Raw genomic sequence first — 18,636 nt, 5'->3', positions numbered from 1 at the left:
AACAGCCATGTACTGTAGGTACCATTAACATCATTTAAAAGGTGAGGAACCAAAGTCTTTCAACTAGAAGAAGCAGAGCCAGAATTCAGACCCCCTAGTAGTGGCAGAACGAGAATTCAGAATTCAGAATCATGGCTAGGGCTTTCTTTATATTGCACTGCTTATCTGTCTCTTTTGTGAAAAAGTGATACTTTCCCCAAGCTGGCAGAGAGAAACAGGATCCTAGTACCCTAGCCCTCCAAAGATAACTCATACAGAAGAGTAAAGCAGAAAAAGTGGATGTGTTGAGGAAGAAACAATTACACTTAAAGAGCATCTGATAATACAGTTTTGCAGATGAATTTAGCACTCTGAAAACAGAGTTTAGCCAATAGAAAGTTATAGCACTTAGGCTGTTCCACTGAGTCAACAATAATACTTTGACTTTGACTTTTTTGTTTTTGAGTTTTGCTCTCTAGATTTTTGGGTTTTGTTTTTCTTGAGACAGAGTCTCACTCTGTCACCCAGGCTGGAGTGCAGTGGCACAATCTCAGCTCACTGCAACCTCCGCCTCCCAGGCTGAAACGATTCTCCAATCTCAGCCTCCTCAGTAGCTGGGACTATAGGTGTGCATACCATGCCTGGCTAATTTTTGTATTTTTAGTAGAGACAGGGGCTCACTATGTTGCCCAGGCTGATCTTGAACTCCTGAGCTCAAGCCATCTGCCCACCTCAGTCTCCCAAAGGGCTGGGATTACAGGTATGAGCCACTGTGCCTAGCCTTCTCTCTGGTATTAAGCTTTATAAAGAGAGGGGACAAATTTATATATTAATATTAATTCTTTAAGACTCTAGAACATAAATCAACAAAGAATATGAAGAGATAAATCACAAAAGATCACATACCTTGAATAAGCAACCATCTGCAATGTATTCAATCACTGATCTTTAAAAAATACATGGAAAGATTTCTGTTTTTTCAATTGGCAGAAGTATTTTAAAAACAATAGTCAGTTTGGGCTGGGGGCGGTGGCTCACGCCTGTAATCCCAGCACTTTGGGAGGCCAAGGCTGGTGGATCACGAGGTCAGGAGTTCGAGATCAGCCTGGCCAAGATGGTAAAACCCCGTCTCTACTAAAAATACAAAAATTAGCCAGGCATGGTGGCGGGCTACTGTAATCCCGCCACTTGGGAGGCTGAGACACGAGAATCACTTGAACCTAGGAGGCAGAGGTTACAGTGAGCTGTGATTGTGCCACTGCACTCTAGCCTGGGCAACACAGCAAGACTCCGTCTCAAAAACAAAAAACAGCAACAACAACAAAAAACAATAGTTTGTATACGTTGTAGAGGTTAATGTAGAGTTCAAACTATCATTAATTGGATGTTTCAGAGAGAAATGAGTTTTAGAGAACAATTTTATAAAGTGTATTAACAGTCAATAGTCAGTTTGTATACCTTGTAGAGGTTATTTACAATTCAAACTATCATTGATTGGATATTTCAGATAGGAACAAGAGCTTTAGAGAGCAATTTTATAAAGTATATTAACAAGCATTAGGATTACATCATCATTGGACCCAAGAAGATCTCTATTGGAAACCTTTCCTGGGAAAATAAAACAGAGAAAAAAACGTTATATACAACTGTTACATACGTGTTAGTCATAGAATTACTTAGAATTGATGGAAATTGGAAACATCCTATGTTCCCGACAATAGAGAATTAAAGTATTGATAGCCGGTACAATGGTTATTTGAGGCAGTACATTACTTAGCTCTTAATAAGAGTGGGTTTATTGGTTGGTTGGTTGGTTGGTTGGTTGGTTGGTTGGTTGGTTGGACACATGGGAGAGATGGAGGCAGGCAGGCAACAGGATTGGCCTTCTGAAAAAAGGATTTGCAAAGTCATTGAAAATTATGTTATAATAACAGTAGCTAAGTGGAAACTCATTAAAGTGTAGAGTTTAATGCTGAGTGAAAAACAGGATGAAAACTACTTGTATTCTATGAGAATTGGCTATAACACTTAAATCTGGAGTAGTATATGAAAACCCTTATGCAGGTAAAAAAATTAATGAAAGGAAATATAATATGGTTGTCCCTTGGTATTTGTGGTAGGTTGGTTCCAGGACACCCTGCAGACTGTGGATACCAAGATCAAAGATGTTCAAGTCTCATATAAAATGGCATAATATTTGCATATAACCTATGGATACCCTCTTATATACATTAAATCATCTCTAGATTACTTATAATATCTACTACAATGCAGATGCTGTGAAAATAGCCGTTATACTGTACTGGCTTATTATTTGTATCTTTAAATTGTTGTATTATTGTTTTTTTGTGCTTGATTTTTTTTCCCCAAATATATTCAATCTGTGACTGGTTGAATTCAAGCATGAAAATCTGTGGATATTCAGACAGGGCTGAATGCGTATGTGATTTTTCTTTATGATGTGGTACTTTTATATAATTATAAAAAGGATACATGAACTGTTAGATTTAGAAATATATTTTTTTAACCTGTTAACAGCAGAAATGTACATCTACACTGCTCTTTTATAAAGTTCTATGTTAAGCCTACCCACTGGGTCTATAATATTATGCTGCAGAGATACCCCTATTCACTTCTTGGGGAGCTATCCTAAATTTAGATTTAGGATATAACCATACATCTATTCTTAAATTCCTTTTTCTAATTTGGCAAAAGGTACAGCTTGGTAATACTATTTTTTCCACTAAATTTACTCCACAATGTGTTTGTAGTTTCAGAGTATATATGATTGTGGGTAGAGTGTAAACACAATCCTCTCCTTCTGCATGAGAACTTGATCTTTGCTTAACTCTCTAGCTCTTTTCCCCTGAAGACCTGATTAAAAATTGGAATGTCAACTATGTTACTAAGCAATATTGCTTATAGTAAATATTATTCCAGATCTGGACTGGGAGAATTATTAATATATGATTAATATATGATGGAAGGCATAACTGGGGCCGGGGGAATCCTTGAGATTAGTGACTCATAATGGGCCTAGTCCTGTGGGGTATCACGTTTTGATGGCAGAGTGTCTCCCATATCTGCCCCATACTGATCTCATCTGCTTATACGTGCTTGAGGGACTCAGCTGAAGAAGAACTCCCGATGCTGTCATCCTGGCAAACTATAGTACCCACCCTGTATCCTTACTAGCAGACTGGTACTAGTGGGGCCTTTTGTGGGTCTGAATGTTGGTTGATCCTAAGAAGACTCCAAGAGGGTATTTATTACATTAGTATAATTCTAATTAGTTTTTAATTTTATTTTTGAAGTGAGAAAGTAGTATACTAAGTTTATAGTAGTTAATTCAGTCAGTTTTTTCAATGCTTGGAAAGAACATTAGACTGTGAGTTAGAACTTATGGCTGTTAGTCCAGTTTTTCAATAATGGATTATATTACCTTGGGCAAGTCACTTAATCTCTTTGAAACTCAGTTTTCTTAAATGTTAGTTAAGAACTTTGACCGATATCATTTCTGATGTTTTTTCCAACTCTAAATCTTATGATTCTGTGATTCTCTTATCATCATAAGTTAATTTTTAATCCTCTTTTATAGTAGCATTCCAGATTTCTTTTAGCCTGGAAGATGATAAGCTGAAAGCTTGTGATGCTGCAGTGTACATTCTTCCACATTTAGGTTTTGAAATTGTTGTCACATTATAGCTGTGTAGTTCCAGAAGAAACATTTAATCTGCCTATGGGATAGAATGTAAAGAATTTACATTAAAAATAATTGGGGAACTTTCGGAGGGGAAAAATAAATTAGAATGAAAGTTTGAAAAGTTTTTGATTCTTTAAAAATTGTATTTCTACTTTTGTTTATAGGTTGTGAACTGGCTAGAAGGGCCTGGATCGGAACAACTAAGAGCCCAGTGGGGCATTGGAGATTCCATTAGGGCCTCCCAGGCCCTACAGCAGAAACATGAAGAGATTGAGAGCCAGCACAGTGTGAGAGGCTTTTTCCTCTGCAAGTTACAATGCTATTATGAACGTGGATAATTAGTAGCATATGTGGTACTGAGTGATAAGTTGCTGCAAACTTTGGTATGAGGCATGAAGTACAGTTTGTTAAGTGCCTAGAGGTCATAAAGTACATTTTGATTACTTAGTACATGTTAATTAGAAGGTTGTTTTTGGTTTTGTCTCTAATACAGTTTAATTATATTTTTATAGAAGCACAATTTGCATGAAATTTTAAAGCTACAGTGATAGAAAAAAGAGCGATAGTACAAAAACAGAGCTTTCATCTGTGGTCTCTGTGACAGAAACTTCTGTTTTCAAGTCCCCCCCCCCCCAACTTTATTGGGTGTATATAGTACGATTAAATGCCTGAGAGTGATAGCAGAATTGCTGCATTAAACACAACTGATGGAGAGTAAGTCCAGAGGGTGCAGAATATTTTTCCATTCTCTGAGCATTTAGGGGTCCCTTTTGTATTTGTGAAAGGAGTAATCAGACAAATCACAGGTATAAAATTGGGAAATAAGTAGATTCTTAAGCAGATTATAGATAATAATTGTTCGAGATAATTTAAAATTTAACAACTTGTTATGTGAAAGAAGCTGGTGTTCATTAAGCTCCTACTCTGTTATAGTTAATTCTTCATTACTGAGAAAGAGATGGTGCAGTTTGTGGACTGGGTGGCTCACCTCCTTCTCCCCAAGGTCATATTACTTTGGTAATTTAAAATAGATTAAATACAGAATTGGAAAAATAAAATTTGAATCGATTCATTCCCTTCTCCTTAGGTTATTTGTCTTAAAAAAGTTGGTTAAAATGTTAAACTCTGGACCCAGGTGAGCATTAAGTACCATCTGAACATTAATTTCTGCAACGTTTCTTCTTTCCTCTAATTATGTTGGATAGTATTAGGAAATACCCATTTTTAACTAAACAAGATTAAAGAATAAGTAATATGATTTGCTTGGGAATAAATTTGAATGAGTAAATCTCATCTTTTCTAGAATTTAACAGTATCTGATATTTATTTTTCTTCTAAATAGATTCCATTTTACTTAGTTTCCTCATATTGCTTTCTTTATAATATTCTGTAAATCAGGTATAACAATTACTGGTATTGACAGAAAATCTACATACTATACCCTAAAGTAGTTGTAATCTACCTTAAGGAATAATAAGAGATATTACAAGATTTGGAATTGTCTAAAGGCACTATACGTATATTCCTTGGAATTTTTCTAATTAGTACTTGTAAAAAACTTGAAAATGAAATCTGATCATTGAAAATCGATTTACTTTATGCGTTTCACAGGTTCCAACATAATGGTTCTTGCTTTTATACTAAAATAATCATATTACAAACCCTGTTCTGAGGATATAATCTTTTAATTCTCTTGGTACTTTTAAAATAACTTAATGTTTTGATTTTTTTTTTAACGTGGATTGTGATTTATTTGAACCTGATAGACTGTTCTAGAACATGTTACTATAGTTAGAGTCTACAATTTTGTTCCTCTCTTTAGTTCCTAAAAACCGTATTTACTCCAGAACATTGTAGACTTCACCTAAGGGGATTTAGTTATGAAAGTATTCCAAAAGTTCTTTTTAGGAAGGGCACATGACACGTGAGGATCCTAAAGACAGGATTTATCTATGTTTTATTATTGTTTTAAATGCCAAGAGAAATAATTATAAATTGGATTGTATACATACTGTACTGTACTCTTAAGTTTACAAAAAGAATTCAAAAGCAAATTTTATATTGCATATAGTATGGATGAAGTTGCAGATGATATACATAGAAATTGCTATGTTCAGATGTTGGTTTTGTGTTTTTAATATATTTATAAGGTTTTCAAAATCAGCTTAAAGAAACATCTCTTAAGGGTGGTCCTTGCCATGTGCTTAAGCTTACTTATAATATGGAACCAATATATAAAACTTCTGAATTGCAAAATACCTTATGAGATTATTCTGATGTCCTCATCTTATTTTATAGATGAACAAACTGGGAAGCTGCATTTTTTGCTCAATGAATAGTTGAACTATGGTAAAAACACAGATCTCTTGATACCCAGGGGGGATCCTTTCTCTGGCTGTCTCTTAGAGAAAGCTACTAAATTTCACAGATATGCATAAGCTACGGTATTTTTTCATTCTTGTACTTTTAATACTTAGAACTGTATGTATACATTGACATTTGCACTTATAGACATAACCTAAAGAAAAGAAACATTGATGGCTATCAGAGATTTTATTTCCTTAAATCACATGTGATATTTGGGATTTGTTTCAGAATTGGGAGGTAGGGACAGATTGAATGGATGGGAGTGTATGTGAAACAGAATTAGCCATGAATTGATCATTATTGAAGCTGGATGGGAAGGAGTTCATTATACTATTCTTTCCACTTTTGAAGTATTTTGAAAAGCAGGTTGTACTGTTTTAGCCAATAGGTGGCACTGCATTGTCACCTTGAGAATAGGTTGGTTGATGCTGGATGAATATTTTAGCTTATGATGTTTAAGATATTCTAATATTTTATTAAAAACTTTCTTTTCTCTCTGTAACTAAGAGTTAACAGATTAAAGCATTATTGGAATTGTTCAAGTCTTGTGAAATTATAATGACTAATTTCTGGCATTGACAGCTATTAACGGTAGAATTTGAGAAAACTTTTAACATACAATTTTGCATTACCAGCTCAATGTCATGTATTAAATTTTAGAGTCCATATAAAAGCACAATGCAGAAATAAAGCTAAAAACCTCAAATTTGTTAGGATGTTGAGTTTAATACATAGAAAAATGAAATTTCTGCCAACATGTAGTTCTAGTTCAAGGGTTGGTAATTAGAAGTTAACTTGGTTTTTTAATACAACACACACACACACACACACACACACACACACACAAAATAAGGTACATGAAAATGGTTATAGTAACTGGCAATAAATTTTAAAGTAGTTTAGTTCAATAATCTAATTTTATGTTTTGGGTTGAAGGAAGTGTGTGGTAGGAATAGCATGTGTGGTAGGAAAAGCGTGTGTGATAGGAACATGGAGGAGCATAAATATCTGAAACTGCTTGAGAGTTTTGTCACTGTCACACCATGTCATAGTGCTGACTTCTGGACTACAGAGAAACCACTTTCTCTAGTGTATTATGCATAATAATAAGCAGCAGAACAGGTCTACCTGGCAAATCAAGACTCATTTCTCCTAATGTATAGTCTGAGTATAATCACCATTTTAACCCGAGTGGGCAGTGGGCAGGGTTTCCTTCCGCCTACGTATGGATTCCCATTTCATGGTATAAAGTATAAATACCCATCATTTCACCACGTATGCATCACTGCCAATATGATTGCAGTGTCAATCCTGACTGCTTGTGTCCTAAATGTGATCCTTCAAGCTCTTTTCTTACTTACCATCTCAATCCAAATCCCAAATATTGGTGTCGTCTTTTCATTTTGCTATAAAATAATCATTTTCTACACAGTTAAATATACATAAGAGACAGACCAGAGAATGGCTATAAGTGAACAAAATACACCTAAGGTTCTAGGGAATCTACATTCCACTGTTTTTTTTTGGGGGGTTTTTTTTTTTTTTTTTTGGTGTGTTTTTTTGTTGTTGTTTTGTTTGTTTGTTTGCTTTTTGTTTTTGAGACGGAGTCTAGCTCTGTCACCAGCCTGTAGTACAGTGGTGCTATCTCAGCTCAGTGCAACCTCTGCCTCCCAGGTGCAAGTGATTCTCCTGTCTCAGCCTCCTGAGTAGCTGGGATTACAGGCATGCACCACCACACCTAGCTAATTTTTTTATTTTTAGTAGAGATGGGGCTTCACCCTGTTGGCCAGGATGGTCTGTATCTCCTGACCTCGTGATCTGCTCACCTTGACCTCCCAAAGTGCTGGGATTACAGGCATGAGCCACTGTGCCCGGCCGTACATTCCCCTGTTTTTTAGGAAGAAACATTTGGATGAATTTTAAATATATGCAAATGTATCCACCAGATTTTTTTCCTCTCCACATCCCAGAGAGAATAATTATTTCTTATTTCAACCTCAATCAGTAATATCAGTGTCTCTAATTTCAGGTATTAATTTCTTGAGACGTACTGGTCCTCATAATGTATTTACATCCCTGGTCAGGTTGCTAGAGCCTGTATTTTACAAATTCAAACCAGGAAATAATTAGCTTCACAGTGGTGGTTCTTAAACCTTAATGGGCGTAAGAGTCATCAGAGATGCTTGCTAAAATATATATTCCAGGGCCTAACTCCCAGATACTGATTTAGTAAGTCAGGGGTGAAGCTTAGGCATATTTAATAAATACCCCAAATGGTCTAATGCTGGTAGCTCTGGAAAGTGCTATTCTGGGACTCTAATCCTTTACTACTTTTCTCAGAATCATTGCTACTACTTCTTCAAAGAGTTAAGCCTATTTCTCTAGAGCATTTAATGATCTGGAAGTACTATGAATAAGGTATTGAAATCCTTTTATATTTTAGAGCATGACAGTGATAATTTTCTCAGGTAATGTTTTCTACTTTTAAATAGTCTCTATTAACCATTATGAACTATGTAGTTTAAAAATATTCTATACATATTATTGAGTTAAATCCAAACAATAACCGATAAACAAGGTAAGACAGATATTATCATCACCATTGGATACAGGAGGATTTCTCATCCTTAGCACACTCTTGACACTTTGGGCCAGATAAATCTCTGTCGTAAGGGCTGCCCTGCACATTGTAGGGCATTTTGCAGCATCACTGGCCTCTGCTTACTAGATGCAGTAGCATCCTTGCTCCTCAGTTGTGATAACCCGAAATGTTTCCAGACACTGCCACATGTTCCTTGAGTGACAAGATTACCCTCTGTTGCCTACTTAATGTAATGTCTGTAAATCTACAGTGATTAATATGTTTTACACATTCAATCAGTGCATGTTAATTGAGCACATACTATGTGTCATGTGTTGTTCTAGGCTTTTGTGATATAGTACTGTCTTACTATATGGAATTTACATTCAAGTTGGGGAGTGGAGAGCAATATATAGGTGTAGATTTTAGGAAAGGCCTGAGGAGATGACATTTAATCAGAAACGTTGAAATGATGTCAAGAAGTAATCCAAACAGGGCAATTCAGATAGAGGACACAGCAGTAGAAACACCCCAGCACAGGAACATGATTGAGGAGCAGCAAGAATGTTGGTTTGGCTGGAGTACAGGGAGCAAAGGAGAGTCACAGAAAATAAAGTTTTAGAGGAAGTCAGGGGCTAAAACATGTAATATCTTTTTAGCCCATGAAAAGAAACTTGAAATTTATTTTAAATGTTATGTGAAGTTATTTGAAACTTTTGGACAGATAATTAATTTATGTTTTAAGCAAATCACTGGCTATCGTGTGGAAAATAGGGAACAGAGACTAGCAGTAAAAATGGAAGGCAGGAGGCTGATAGATGGAGGCAGTAGAAGTAATGAGAATTGATAGAAGGTGATGAGGTTGAACCAGCAAGACTTGCTGATGAAAGAATCAGGCTTTTGGCCTTAGCAACTGCTAAGGCAGGGAGGACTGCAAGAGGAACAGGTTGGGAGGATAGTGAATAAGTGTCTTTGGCGGCAGGTTAGATTTTAGATATCTGTTAGTCATCCAAATGAAGGTGGCTAGTGGGCAGTTGGATATCAGTATCTGGGGTTCATGGGAGGGGTCAAGGTTGATGATTAATTTGGTAATTCTTAGCCTATAGATATATTTAGAGCCTATATTAACTTGGTAGTTCTTAGCCTATAAATATATTTAAAGCCTATATTAATTTGGTAATTCTTAGCCTATAGATCTATTTAAAGGCATGGGACTAGGTGAAGTCATCCAAACCCAGTGAGAAGAAAAGAGAGTCTCTGGAAAACTGAGCCTTGGGTCAACCTAAACTTTAAGTGCAGAAAGAGGGAGGAGAGCCAGCAAAGAAGGGTAAAAGGAGTTGTTGTGTCTCAGAAAACAAGAGAAAAGGCCATTTAAAGGAGGAGGAAGTGCTTACTTGTGCCAAAGCAGCTGTTTGCTGAGAGCCTCAATAAAATAAAGACTGAGAATTGACCATTGGATTTGTGGCAAGATGGAATTTTTTGGTGAAATTGACAATTGGTTTCAGAAGGGTAGGAAGAACAAAATCCTGATTGGAATGGATTAAAAAAGAATGAAAAATGAGAAAAGGGTGAATACAGAGAACTCGTTTAAGAAAAGGTTTTTTTTTTTTTTTAACAGGTTTAATTTCAGCATAGTAAAATGCACAAATCTTAAATGCGTCTTTTATTGTTTAATATATTATAGCTTTTTTATGTGCTGGTGGAAATAATCCAGTTGAGACAGAAGAACTGATGGAAGAGAGAGAAATAACTGTGAGAGCAAAGCTTTGTGTAGGCAACAAAGATAGTCTGTAATGCACAAGTGGAGTGGTTGGCCTTAGAAGAAAAGATAGGCTGCTCACTATTACAGCACTGAGGGCAGAGCATAGGGCTGTAGAATGGAGGGTTGGGGATTTGTTGGTGGGAAGCTGAAAGAGTTTTCCGATTACTTCCCTGTGAATTAAGATCTTTGGCAGAGAATGAAGAGGTGAAAAGGGGATTGGAGATTGATAGTGAAAAAAGCATAAATGATCATGAGAATGAGAAAGTGAATTTACTAGAGAAACATAAATGGATTGCCAAAGACTCATTTGAGATTATTTAGTCATAACTTTAAAAAGATCTGTCGTTCCTTTGTAGTTTATAAGTGTGATGATGGGTGCTCACACTCATCTGAGATGTGTCTCCCTCTAAGCCTTGTAACAACATCAGCACATTACCCTTCTGATGTGAGGGGGAAAAAAAGAGAGAGCGCGCGCTATCCACCTAGTTGTTTTTAATCCACCCATGTTCAACTTCTGTGGTACAGGCACACGTTAGGCAGAGAAAACAGATCTCAGGTTTCAACAGGTGATTCTGATGGAAGAACAGAAAGCCAGGCATGGGCATGGGTTATATGCTGGGAGGTGGTTATAGCCTTTGATCAAGGATGGAAGTGAGGACAGAGGTTCTCATGTGCTGGACAGTAGAGAGGTCAATAGATAGGTGGATTCCATAGGGTTGCAGGTGTGAGCCTACAAACAGAGGTGAGTGGGAGAGTCAATGGTGGTCGAAAATGGGTTTCATGAAATTGAGATTTCTGGAGCTGCATAGTAGTATATGATGACAAGTTTTTATGGCCAGTGGAGGAGGTAGCTCAGTTGAGGTGAGGACAAGTTAGTTGGAGGTGAGGGAGGGAGTCAAGGAACTGGAGGTTCATGATGGTGGTGGGTGCCTATGTGGTAGAAGTCACTAAGAAGGCTTGTGCTGAGAGGAAGGCAGTGACCTTTGCTAAACCCTTCTGTGGATGAGGGGGTGCAACAGAGAAAGCTGGCAGGATGTAATCTAACAGCATGCACTTCAAAGGGGATGTGGGTTTTTGAAAGGAGAGGGAAAAGAAATGGTCTGCAAGTAGTGAGGAACGAGGCAGCCATCAAACCCACCTTCAGGCTTGCAGTATGTCAGACATGGAAACAGTAATCAGTTGAGAAGGCTGCAGGGGTAACTGAGGGCAGACAGGTTTCACTTAGAGCAAGGAGGAGAAGGGAACTTTTAGAGGCCAAGGATTGAGTTCCAGGGATCACAGTTAGGATTTGAGGATTAGGAACTTCCCACCCTCAATTTTAATAATTTTTGCCTTAAAAAAAAAAAAAATCATGTATTACTTAGTTTATCTGGAGAACTTGTAAAAGGTAATCTCTACCAGGAACTAATTTGAGCCTTAATTTACTTTGTAACATCTTGATTATAGGAATGGTTTGCAGTGTATGTGGAACTTAATCAGCAAATTGCAGCACTCTTGAATGCTGGCGATGAGGAAGATCTTGTGGAACTAAAGTCACTGCAGCAACAACTTAGTGATGTTTGTTATCGACAGGCCAGTCAGCTGGAATTTAGGCAAAATCTCTTACAAGCAGCTCTTGAATTTCATGGTGTTGCCCAGGATGTAAGTGTCTACTCTGATTCTTTTCTTTTCTTCAAATTATCTGAACACTTACCTATGCATAATTTTTTTCAGGTTTGCATGCCTCCTAAATTATTTTTCTGAACCAATAAAATGATTTACTGGTGGGGGTAATGAGATAAAATTCTTTGATTTTTTAAAAACAAGTATTTTTTTAAGTCATTCTGCATGCAAGTCAACCTTTTATTGTCTAACTAGAGTGTTCCAATCTAGTAGAATATTTTATTTTGACTCTTTCTCAGTGTTTATGCTTTATAACCTAGATGGAAATGGAAGTCTGCTGACCTGGTTGTACTTCTTTGTCTTCCTGGTGCATGCATCTGTGTGTTCTATCTTCCAGATAACACGTATTCTAATGATTTGTCCTTGTCTTGTAACAGTGTAGTCTTTTCAAGTGTAATTGTGATAACCTCGTTAGATATAAACCTCGTTAATCATTAAACACTTTAGATGCTGATTACATCAGGGTTATCTCTTTGGTGTCCCTCTGCTTTAGTTGTCTCAGCAGTTGGATGGCTTATTAGGGATGTTGTGCGTAGATGTAGCACCAGCTGATGGAGCATCGATTCAGCAAACTTTAAAACTGCTTGAAGAGAAGCTGAAAAGTGTTGGTAAGCAGATTTTAAAAATGCTGAAACATAAGATTTTTTTTTTTTTTTTTTTGAATATCATTACCATGGTTAGACAATTAAGTCAACTTACACTGAACTAATTATTATTATTTTCAGGAAACAGAGAAAAATAGTATAAAAAGGTGTTATTCCCTTGAGGGGTTATAATTTATGCTGAAAATTTTATTTTTCATAGTTAGTCACTCCTCCCTTCACTGGGCCTTTACCCTTGCCTGTTTACCCAGCTATATCTACAGGTGCTGTGTCTTGCATATACTATGAACAATTATTTGTAGTGCATGCATAAACTGTAATTAGCTGTGAAGTGTTCTGTGGTAAACCCTGTATGCCCCAAATTGTGTTTTATGCAATGATTTTTGTTGTTGCTTTATTCTAACCTTGTGAAAAAATGGTTGGTTTGGTTTTTTGGTTCTTGTCTCACCAAACTGGGAATATTGCCAGATTACCCACTCTCAAAGGAGTGGGGTTCATTTACATTAAGGGGTCCAGTTACATTAAGCTAGTTCTATCGTTTGACATCAAGGCCTTTAAAATTTTCTACAGCAGGAAGCACAGTGAACTTTCCTGAAAGGTCAGGATGTGCAAATGGGAAGATGGGGAGTCGTATCAAGGGGGACAAAAGGGGAAATGGCAGTGGAAGAGAGGAAACAGGAACTTAAGGCAGAGAACTAGTAAAATGTGGTTGCACATGACTAAATCAAATTAATTATTGAAAACTGCCTCAAGGAATTGGTTTGAAAAATCACACTTGTACTGGACATTTTACTTGCTTACAGCCTTTATTTTATTTTATTTTATTTTGTTTTTATTTTTATTTTTTTTAGATGGAGTCTTGCTCTGTTGCCCAGCCTGGAGTGCAATGGTGCCATCTTGGCTCACTGCAAGCTCCGCCTCCCAGGTTCAAGTGATTCTCCTGCTCAGCTTCCTAAGTAGCTAGGATTACAGGCACCTGCCACCACGCCCGGCTAATTTTTATATTGGTAGTTTTAGTAGAGGTGGGTTTTGCCATGTTGGCCAGGCTGGTCTCAAGCTCCTGACCGCAGGTGATCTGCCCACCTCAGCCTCCCAAAGTGCTGGGATTAGAGGCGTGAGCTACCGCGCCCAGCCAGCCTTTGTTATTTTAACAGATGATATGCATAATAATATTTAGTATTTAATATAACAAATGAATTTTATTTTAAAATATTAGAAGTTTTCTTGAGCCACAGTCTTCGTTAAAAAAAAAAAAAAGTTCCTTTACACATGTAATTTGGAGAATTGTAAATATACCCTAATTTTTGCTTCCTATGGTATAGAAGCTAGACTGTACCTTTAGTCACAATGTTCAACATCCTTCGACATTGATAATACATTGCTGAAGCGTCTTAAAATTTTGCAAGGCTTATGCGCTTTTTTAAACAACATATTTGCCTTGTTCTCCTATAAGTTGGACAGCATAAAAGCAGGAAGAAAAAATAGAAAATTGTTTTCTATTAGAAATAGAAATTTTCATACTTTTCTTCTGCCTTCATTTTTTAAAAGTAATTATTGTCTATGGAAACCCATGTTTTCAAAATTCCTTTTAAGGAGAGAATTTGGCATGAGAGAGAGCTCCAGTTCAAGTCACATTTAAAGGGTTTTATTGCTTGAAATGTTCATAGGATGGAGTCTTGGGATTGCATCCCAAGATGGTTTACTGTGCAAACCTCCTATACTTGCGATCCAGGTACAATATCTGATGAGACGATTTGTTTGAGGGAGGGAAAGCACCTTAGTTGTGTAAGGGATTAAATCTAGCAACTTTTGTTCTAGATGTGGGATTGCAAGGTTTGCGTGAAAAAGGTCAAGGTCTCCTGGATCAAATCTCCAATCAGGCATCCTGGGCCTATGGAAAGGATGTAACCATTGAAAATAAAGAAAATGTGGACCACATACAAGGAGTGATGGAAGATATGCAGCTTAGAAAACAAAGGCAAAGTTTGACTATTAATGTTAATTTTTACTAAAATAACAATATTAATTAAAATAAAAAGTTATATAACATTTTATATGCAGACAAAACGTTCTTAACTGTTATATAGAAAACACATAGTAGGTGTTTGGTGAATGTAATAATTACTGTGTATAATTTTACTAACAAATAGTAATAATTTATTCAATTACTAGGTACCATTTCCTTTTTACTGGGTTGTAAAAATTTCAGTTATACTCAACTACTTCATATTCCATATCCCCAGTGTAGTCTATGACTCTGTTCTGCTTTAAAAAAAAACTTTGTGAAGAATAATTTTGCTTTTTAAATTTCATTTAGTTTAGAGTTGCCATTAAACTTGTCATCTACATTGATCTGTTTCTTCATCTAAACTTCCAGAATGTCACACATTCATTATTCTCATATTTGCTGTAGTAGGATTGAACAACGGACTAGTGATGTTTAGTTTCATTTTCTATAAAACCAGGAATTTAAAAGATTCTTTGAAAATTCAGTTTGCAATAGCAACTACAAAGTATTGCAAAGTAAAGGATTAAAATTGTCTATGCAATATATACAATCTAGCATGGTTATATGAAATTTTGCACATGTAAAAATTTTATGATCATCAACAAAACTTCACAGAAAGCTTCCTTCTACATCACAGAGAAAACAGTCATGAGACAGAAATTTCTTCCCTCATATCTGCAAACTTACTTTATTCTCACACCACAGAGGATGACAGAGCTCTCCTCTTCTCAAAGCTGAGCGTCCATTCAGGCTCTGATTCTGATCACCCTCCTGACTCCTAACTCCATCAAATCCCATTCTCTACTCTGGTTCCTGTCTTTCACTTAAGTGCTTAAATTTCTCCTATTTTAAAAATAATAATCACACACATGGGTGTGTCTTCCTCTTCAACTCTTTGTCTTTTAGCATTAGAGTTCTTTTTCCTCAGCGCTAAGTCATTTGGATAGGTGTACGGTACATTCATACTACTTACCCACTACCTCCAATTTATTTTCAACCCTTTTCGGTCTGACTTCTGCCCTCACTGTTTGACTCAACGTTGTTCTTACCAGCATTACCAACGTAATAAATGCTGGATCTTACTTAAAATTCAGAGAATACTTATAGTCCTGACTTGCTTAACTGTGATTAGAGTTAGGCACAACCGACTTTTCTTTCATTTCGTCTTTCTTGAAAACACATTTATGAGCCTTCTCTGTTTCCTCTTGTTTTTTGTCACTGATTTCTTGGCCACTAGCTCAAGTTACCACTTCCAGAGTTTGTTCTGAGGCCAGATTCCCTTCTTTGTATGTTCTCCCTGGACCTTCTCACTACTTGAATTACTTTCTTTAATAGATCATAGTTTAGTAGTTACAGCTCTTACCAAGACCCTCTCCCATGCTATAGACCCGTAATTCCAGTTGCCTACTTAGTGTCGCCTGCAGAATGCCCCATGTACTGCTGAAATCTAGTGTATTAGTCCATCCTTGCATTGCTATAAAGAACTACCTGAGACTGGGTAATTTTAAAAGAAAAGAGGCTTAATGGGCTCACAGTCCTACAGGCTATACAGGAAGCATGACTGGGGAAACCTCAGGAAACCTCCAATCATGATGGAAGGGGAAGGGGAAGCAGACATCTTACTTGGATGGAGAAAGAGAGTGAAGGGGTAGGTGCTGCACACTTTTAAACAACCAGATCTCATGAGAACTCACTTACTGACATGAAAACAGCAAGGGGGATATATGCCCCCATGATCCAGTCATCTCCTACCAGGCCTGTTGTATTAGTCTGTTCTCACGCTGCTGTAAGCAGCATTTGCCAAGACAGGGCAATTTATAAAGGAAAGAAATTTAATTGACTTACAGCTTTGCAGGGCTGGAGAGGTCCCAGGAAACAGAATCATGGGAAGGGAAAGCAAACACGTCCTTCTTCACATGGCAGCAGCAAGGAGAGGTGCAGAGTGAAGAGGGGGAAAGCACCTTATAAAACAATTAGATCTCATGAGAACTCACCATCATGAGAACAGGATGGAGGTAACCACTGCTATGATTCAGTTACCCTCTGCTGGGTCCCTCCCACAACATGTGAAGATTATGGGAACTACAATTCAAGGTGAGATTTGGATGGTGACCCAGCTGAACCATATCGCCCCTCCAAATTTGGGAATTACAATTCGACATGAGATTTGAGTGAGGACACAAATCCAAACCATATTATTCTACCCCTGGCTCCTCCCAAATCTGATGTCCTTCTCGCATTGCAAAATATAGTCATCCTTTCTCAACCAGTCCCCCAAGTCTTAATATATTTCAGCATTAACTCAAAAGTCCACAGTCCATAGTCTCATCTGAGACAAGGTAAGTCCTGTCCAACTATGAGCCTCCAAAATCAAACACAAGTTAGTTACTTCAAAGATACAACAGAGTTACAGATACTGAGTAAATAGACCCATCCCAAGAGGGAGAATTTGGCCAAAACAAAGGGGCTACAGGCCCCATGCAAGTCCAAAACCCAGCAGGGGACATCTTAAAGCCCCGGAATAATCTCCTTTGACTCCATGTGTCACGTTCAGACCACACTGATACAAGAGGTGAGATCCTAAGGCCTTGAGCATCTCCATCCTGTATCTCTGCAGGGTACAGCCCTCTTGGCTGCTTTCACAGGCTGGCATAGAGTGCCTACAGCTTTTCCAGGTGCATAGTGCAAGCTGTCAGTGAATTTGCCATTCTGGGGTCTCACAGCTCCACTTGACAATGTCCCAGGGAACTCTGGGAGCTCCAACGTCACATTTCCCCTCCACCCTGCCCTAGTAGAGGTTCTCCATGAGGCAGCAGCCTTCTGCCTGGACATCCACGGATTTCTGTACATCCTCTGAAATCTAGCCAGAAGCTCCCAAGCGTCAACTCTTGCCCTCTGTGCACCCACAGGCTTAATACCATGTGGAAGCTGCCAAGGCTTACAGCTTGCACCCTCTCTGGAGCAGTGGCCTCAGTTGTATCTGGGGTCCTTTTAGCCGTGGCTGGAGCTGGAATGGCTAGGACACAAGGAGCATTGTCCCAAGACTGTGCAGGGCAGCAGGGCCCTGGGCCTGGCTGCAAAACCATTCTTCCCTCTTAGGCATCCAGGCCTGTGATGGGAGGGGCTACCGCAGAGGCTTCTGAAATGCCTTTGAGGCATGTTTGCCATTGTGTTGGTTATGAACATTCAGCAACTCTTTACTTATGCGAATTTCTGCAGCCAGCTTGAATTTCTCCCCAGAAAATGGGGTTTTCTTTTCTACCACATGGCTAGGCTGCAAATTTTCCAAACTTTTTATGCTCTTCTTCTCTTTTAAATATAAGTTCCAGTCTCACATCATCTTTTTGCTCACAAATACAAGCCTAGGCTGCTAGAAGCAGCCAGGTGAAGTCTTGAACATTTTGCTGCTTAGAAATTTCTCCCACTCTGTACTGTAAATCACCTCTCTCAAGTTCAAAGTTCCACGTGTCACTAGAGCAGGGGCACAATTCTGCCAGTCTCTCTGCTAAAGCATAGCAAGAGTGACCTTTGCCTCAGTTCCCAGTAAGTTCCTCATCTCCATCTGAGACCTTCTCAGGCTGGGCTTCACTGTGTGTGTCACTGTAAGCATTTTGGTCACAACAATTAACAAGTCTCTAGGAAATTGCAAACTTTCCCTCATCTTCCTGTCTTCTTGTGAACCCTCCAAGCTGTGCCAGTCTCTGCCTATTGCCAAGTTCCATCACTGCTTACACATTTTCAGGTATCTTTATAACAGTGCCCCACTCCCAGTACCAGTTTTTGGTATTAGTCTGCTCTCGCACTGCTATAAAAAACTACCTGAGACTGGGGAATTTCTGAAGACAATAGATTTAAATGGCTCAAGGTTCTGTGGGCTGTACAGGAAGCATGGCTGGGGACGCCTCAGGAAACTTTAATCATGGTGGGAGAATGAAGGGGAAGCAGACATGTCTTACACAGCTGGAGGAGGAA

At 38.0% G+C, this 18,636-nt stretch overlaps 1 protein-coding gene and 1 non-coding gene across 4 annotated transcripts in view; both read left to right on the top strand.

Moving 5' to 3' along the window:
* The window catches only part of SESTD1 (SEC14 and spectrin domain containing 1), a 151,050-nt gene that overhangs the window by 121,877 nt on the left and 10,537 nt on the right, over positions 1-18,636 (top strand). For all 3 annotated transcript variants that reach the window (XM_023212347.1, XM_023212348.2, XM_023212349.1), the window contains 4 exons: positions 3,847-3,969; positions 11,839-12,033; positions 12,548-12,662; positions 14,475-14,634. In XM_023212347.1, coding sequence (XP_023068115.1) covers positions 3,847-3,969; positions 11,839-12,033; positions 12,548-12,662; positions 14,475-14,634 — 593 coding nt within the window. The remainder of the gene's footprint in view (positions 1-3,846; positions 3,970-11,838; positions 12,034-12,547; positions 12,663-14,474; positions 14,635-18,636) is intronic.
* LOC111542877 lies at positions 10,737-10,838 on the top strand. The gene has a single exon (XR_002731686.1). It is a non-coding gene; the product is annotated as a small nucleolar RNA U13 (small nucleolar RNA).

Source organism: Piliocolobus tephrosceles, chromosome 11 (assembly GCF_002776525.5).
Source record: "Piliocolobus tephrosceles isolate RC106 chromosome 11, ASM277652v3, whole genome shotgun sequence".
Taxonomy (NCBI): Eukaryota; Metazoa; Chordata; class Mammalia; order Primates; family Cercopithecidae; genus Piliocolobus; species Piliocolobus tephrosceles.
This window is presented reverse-complemented; position numbering and strand designations above follow the sequence as displayed.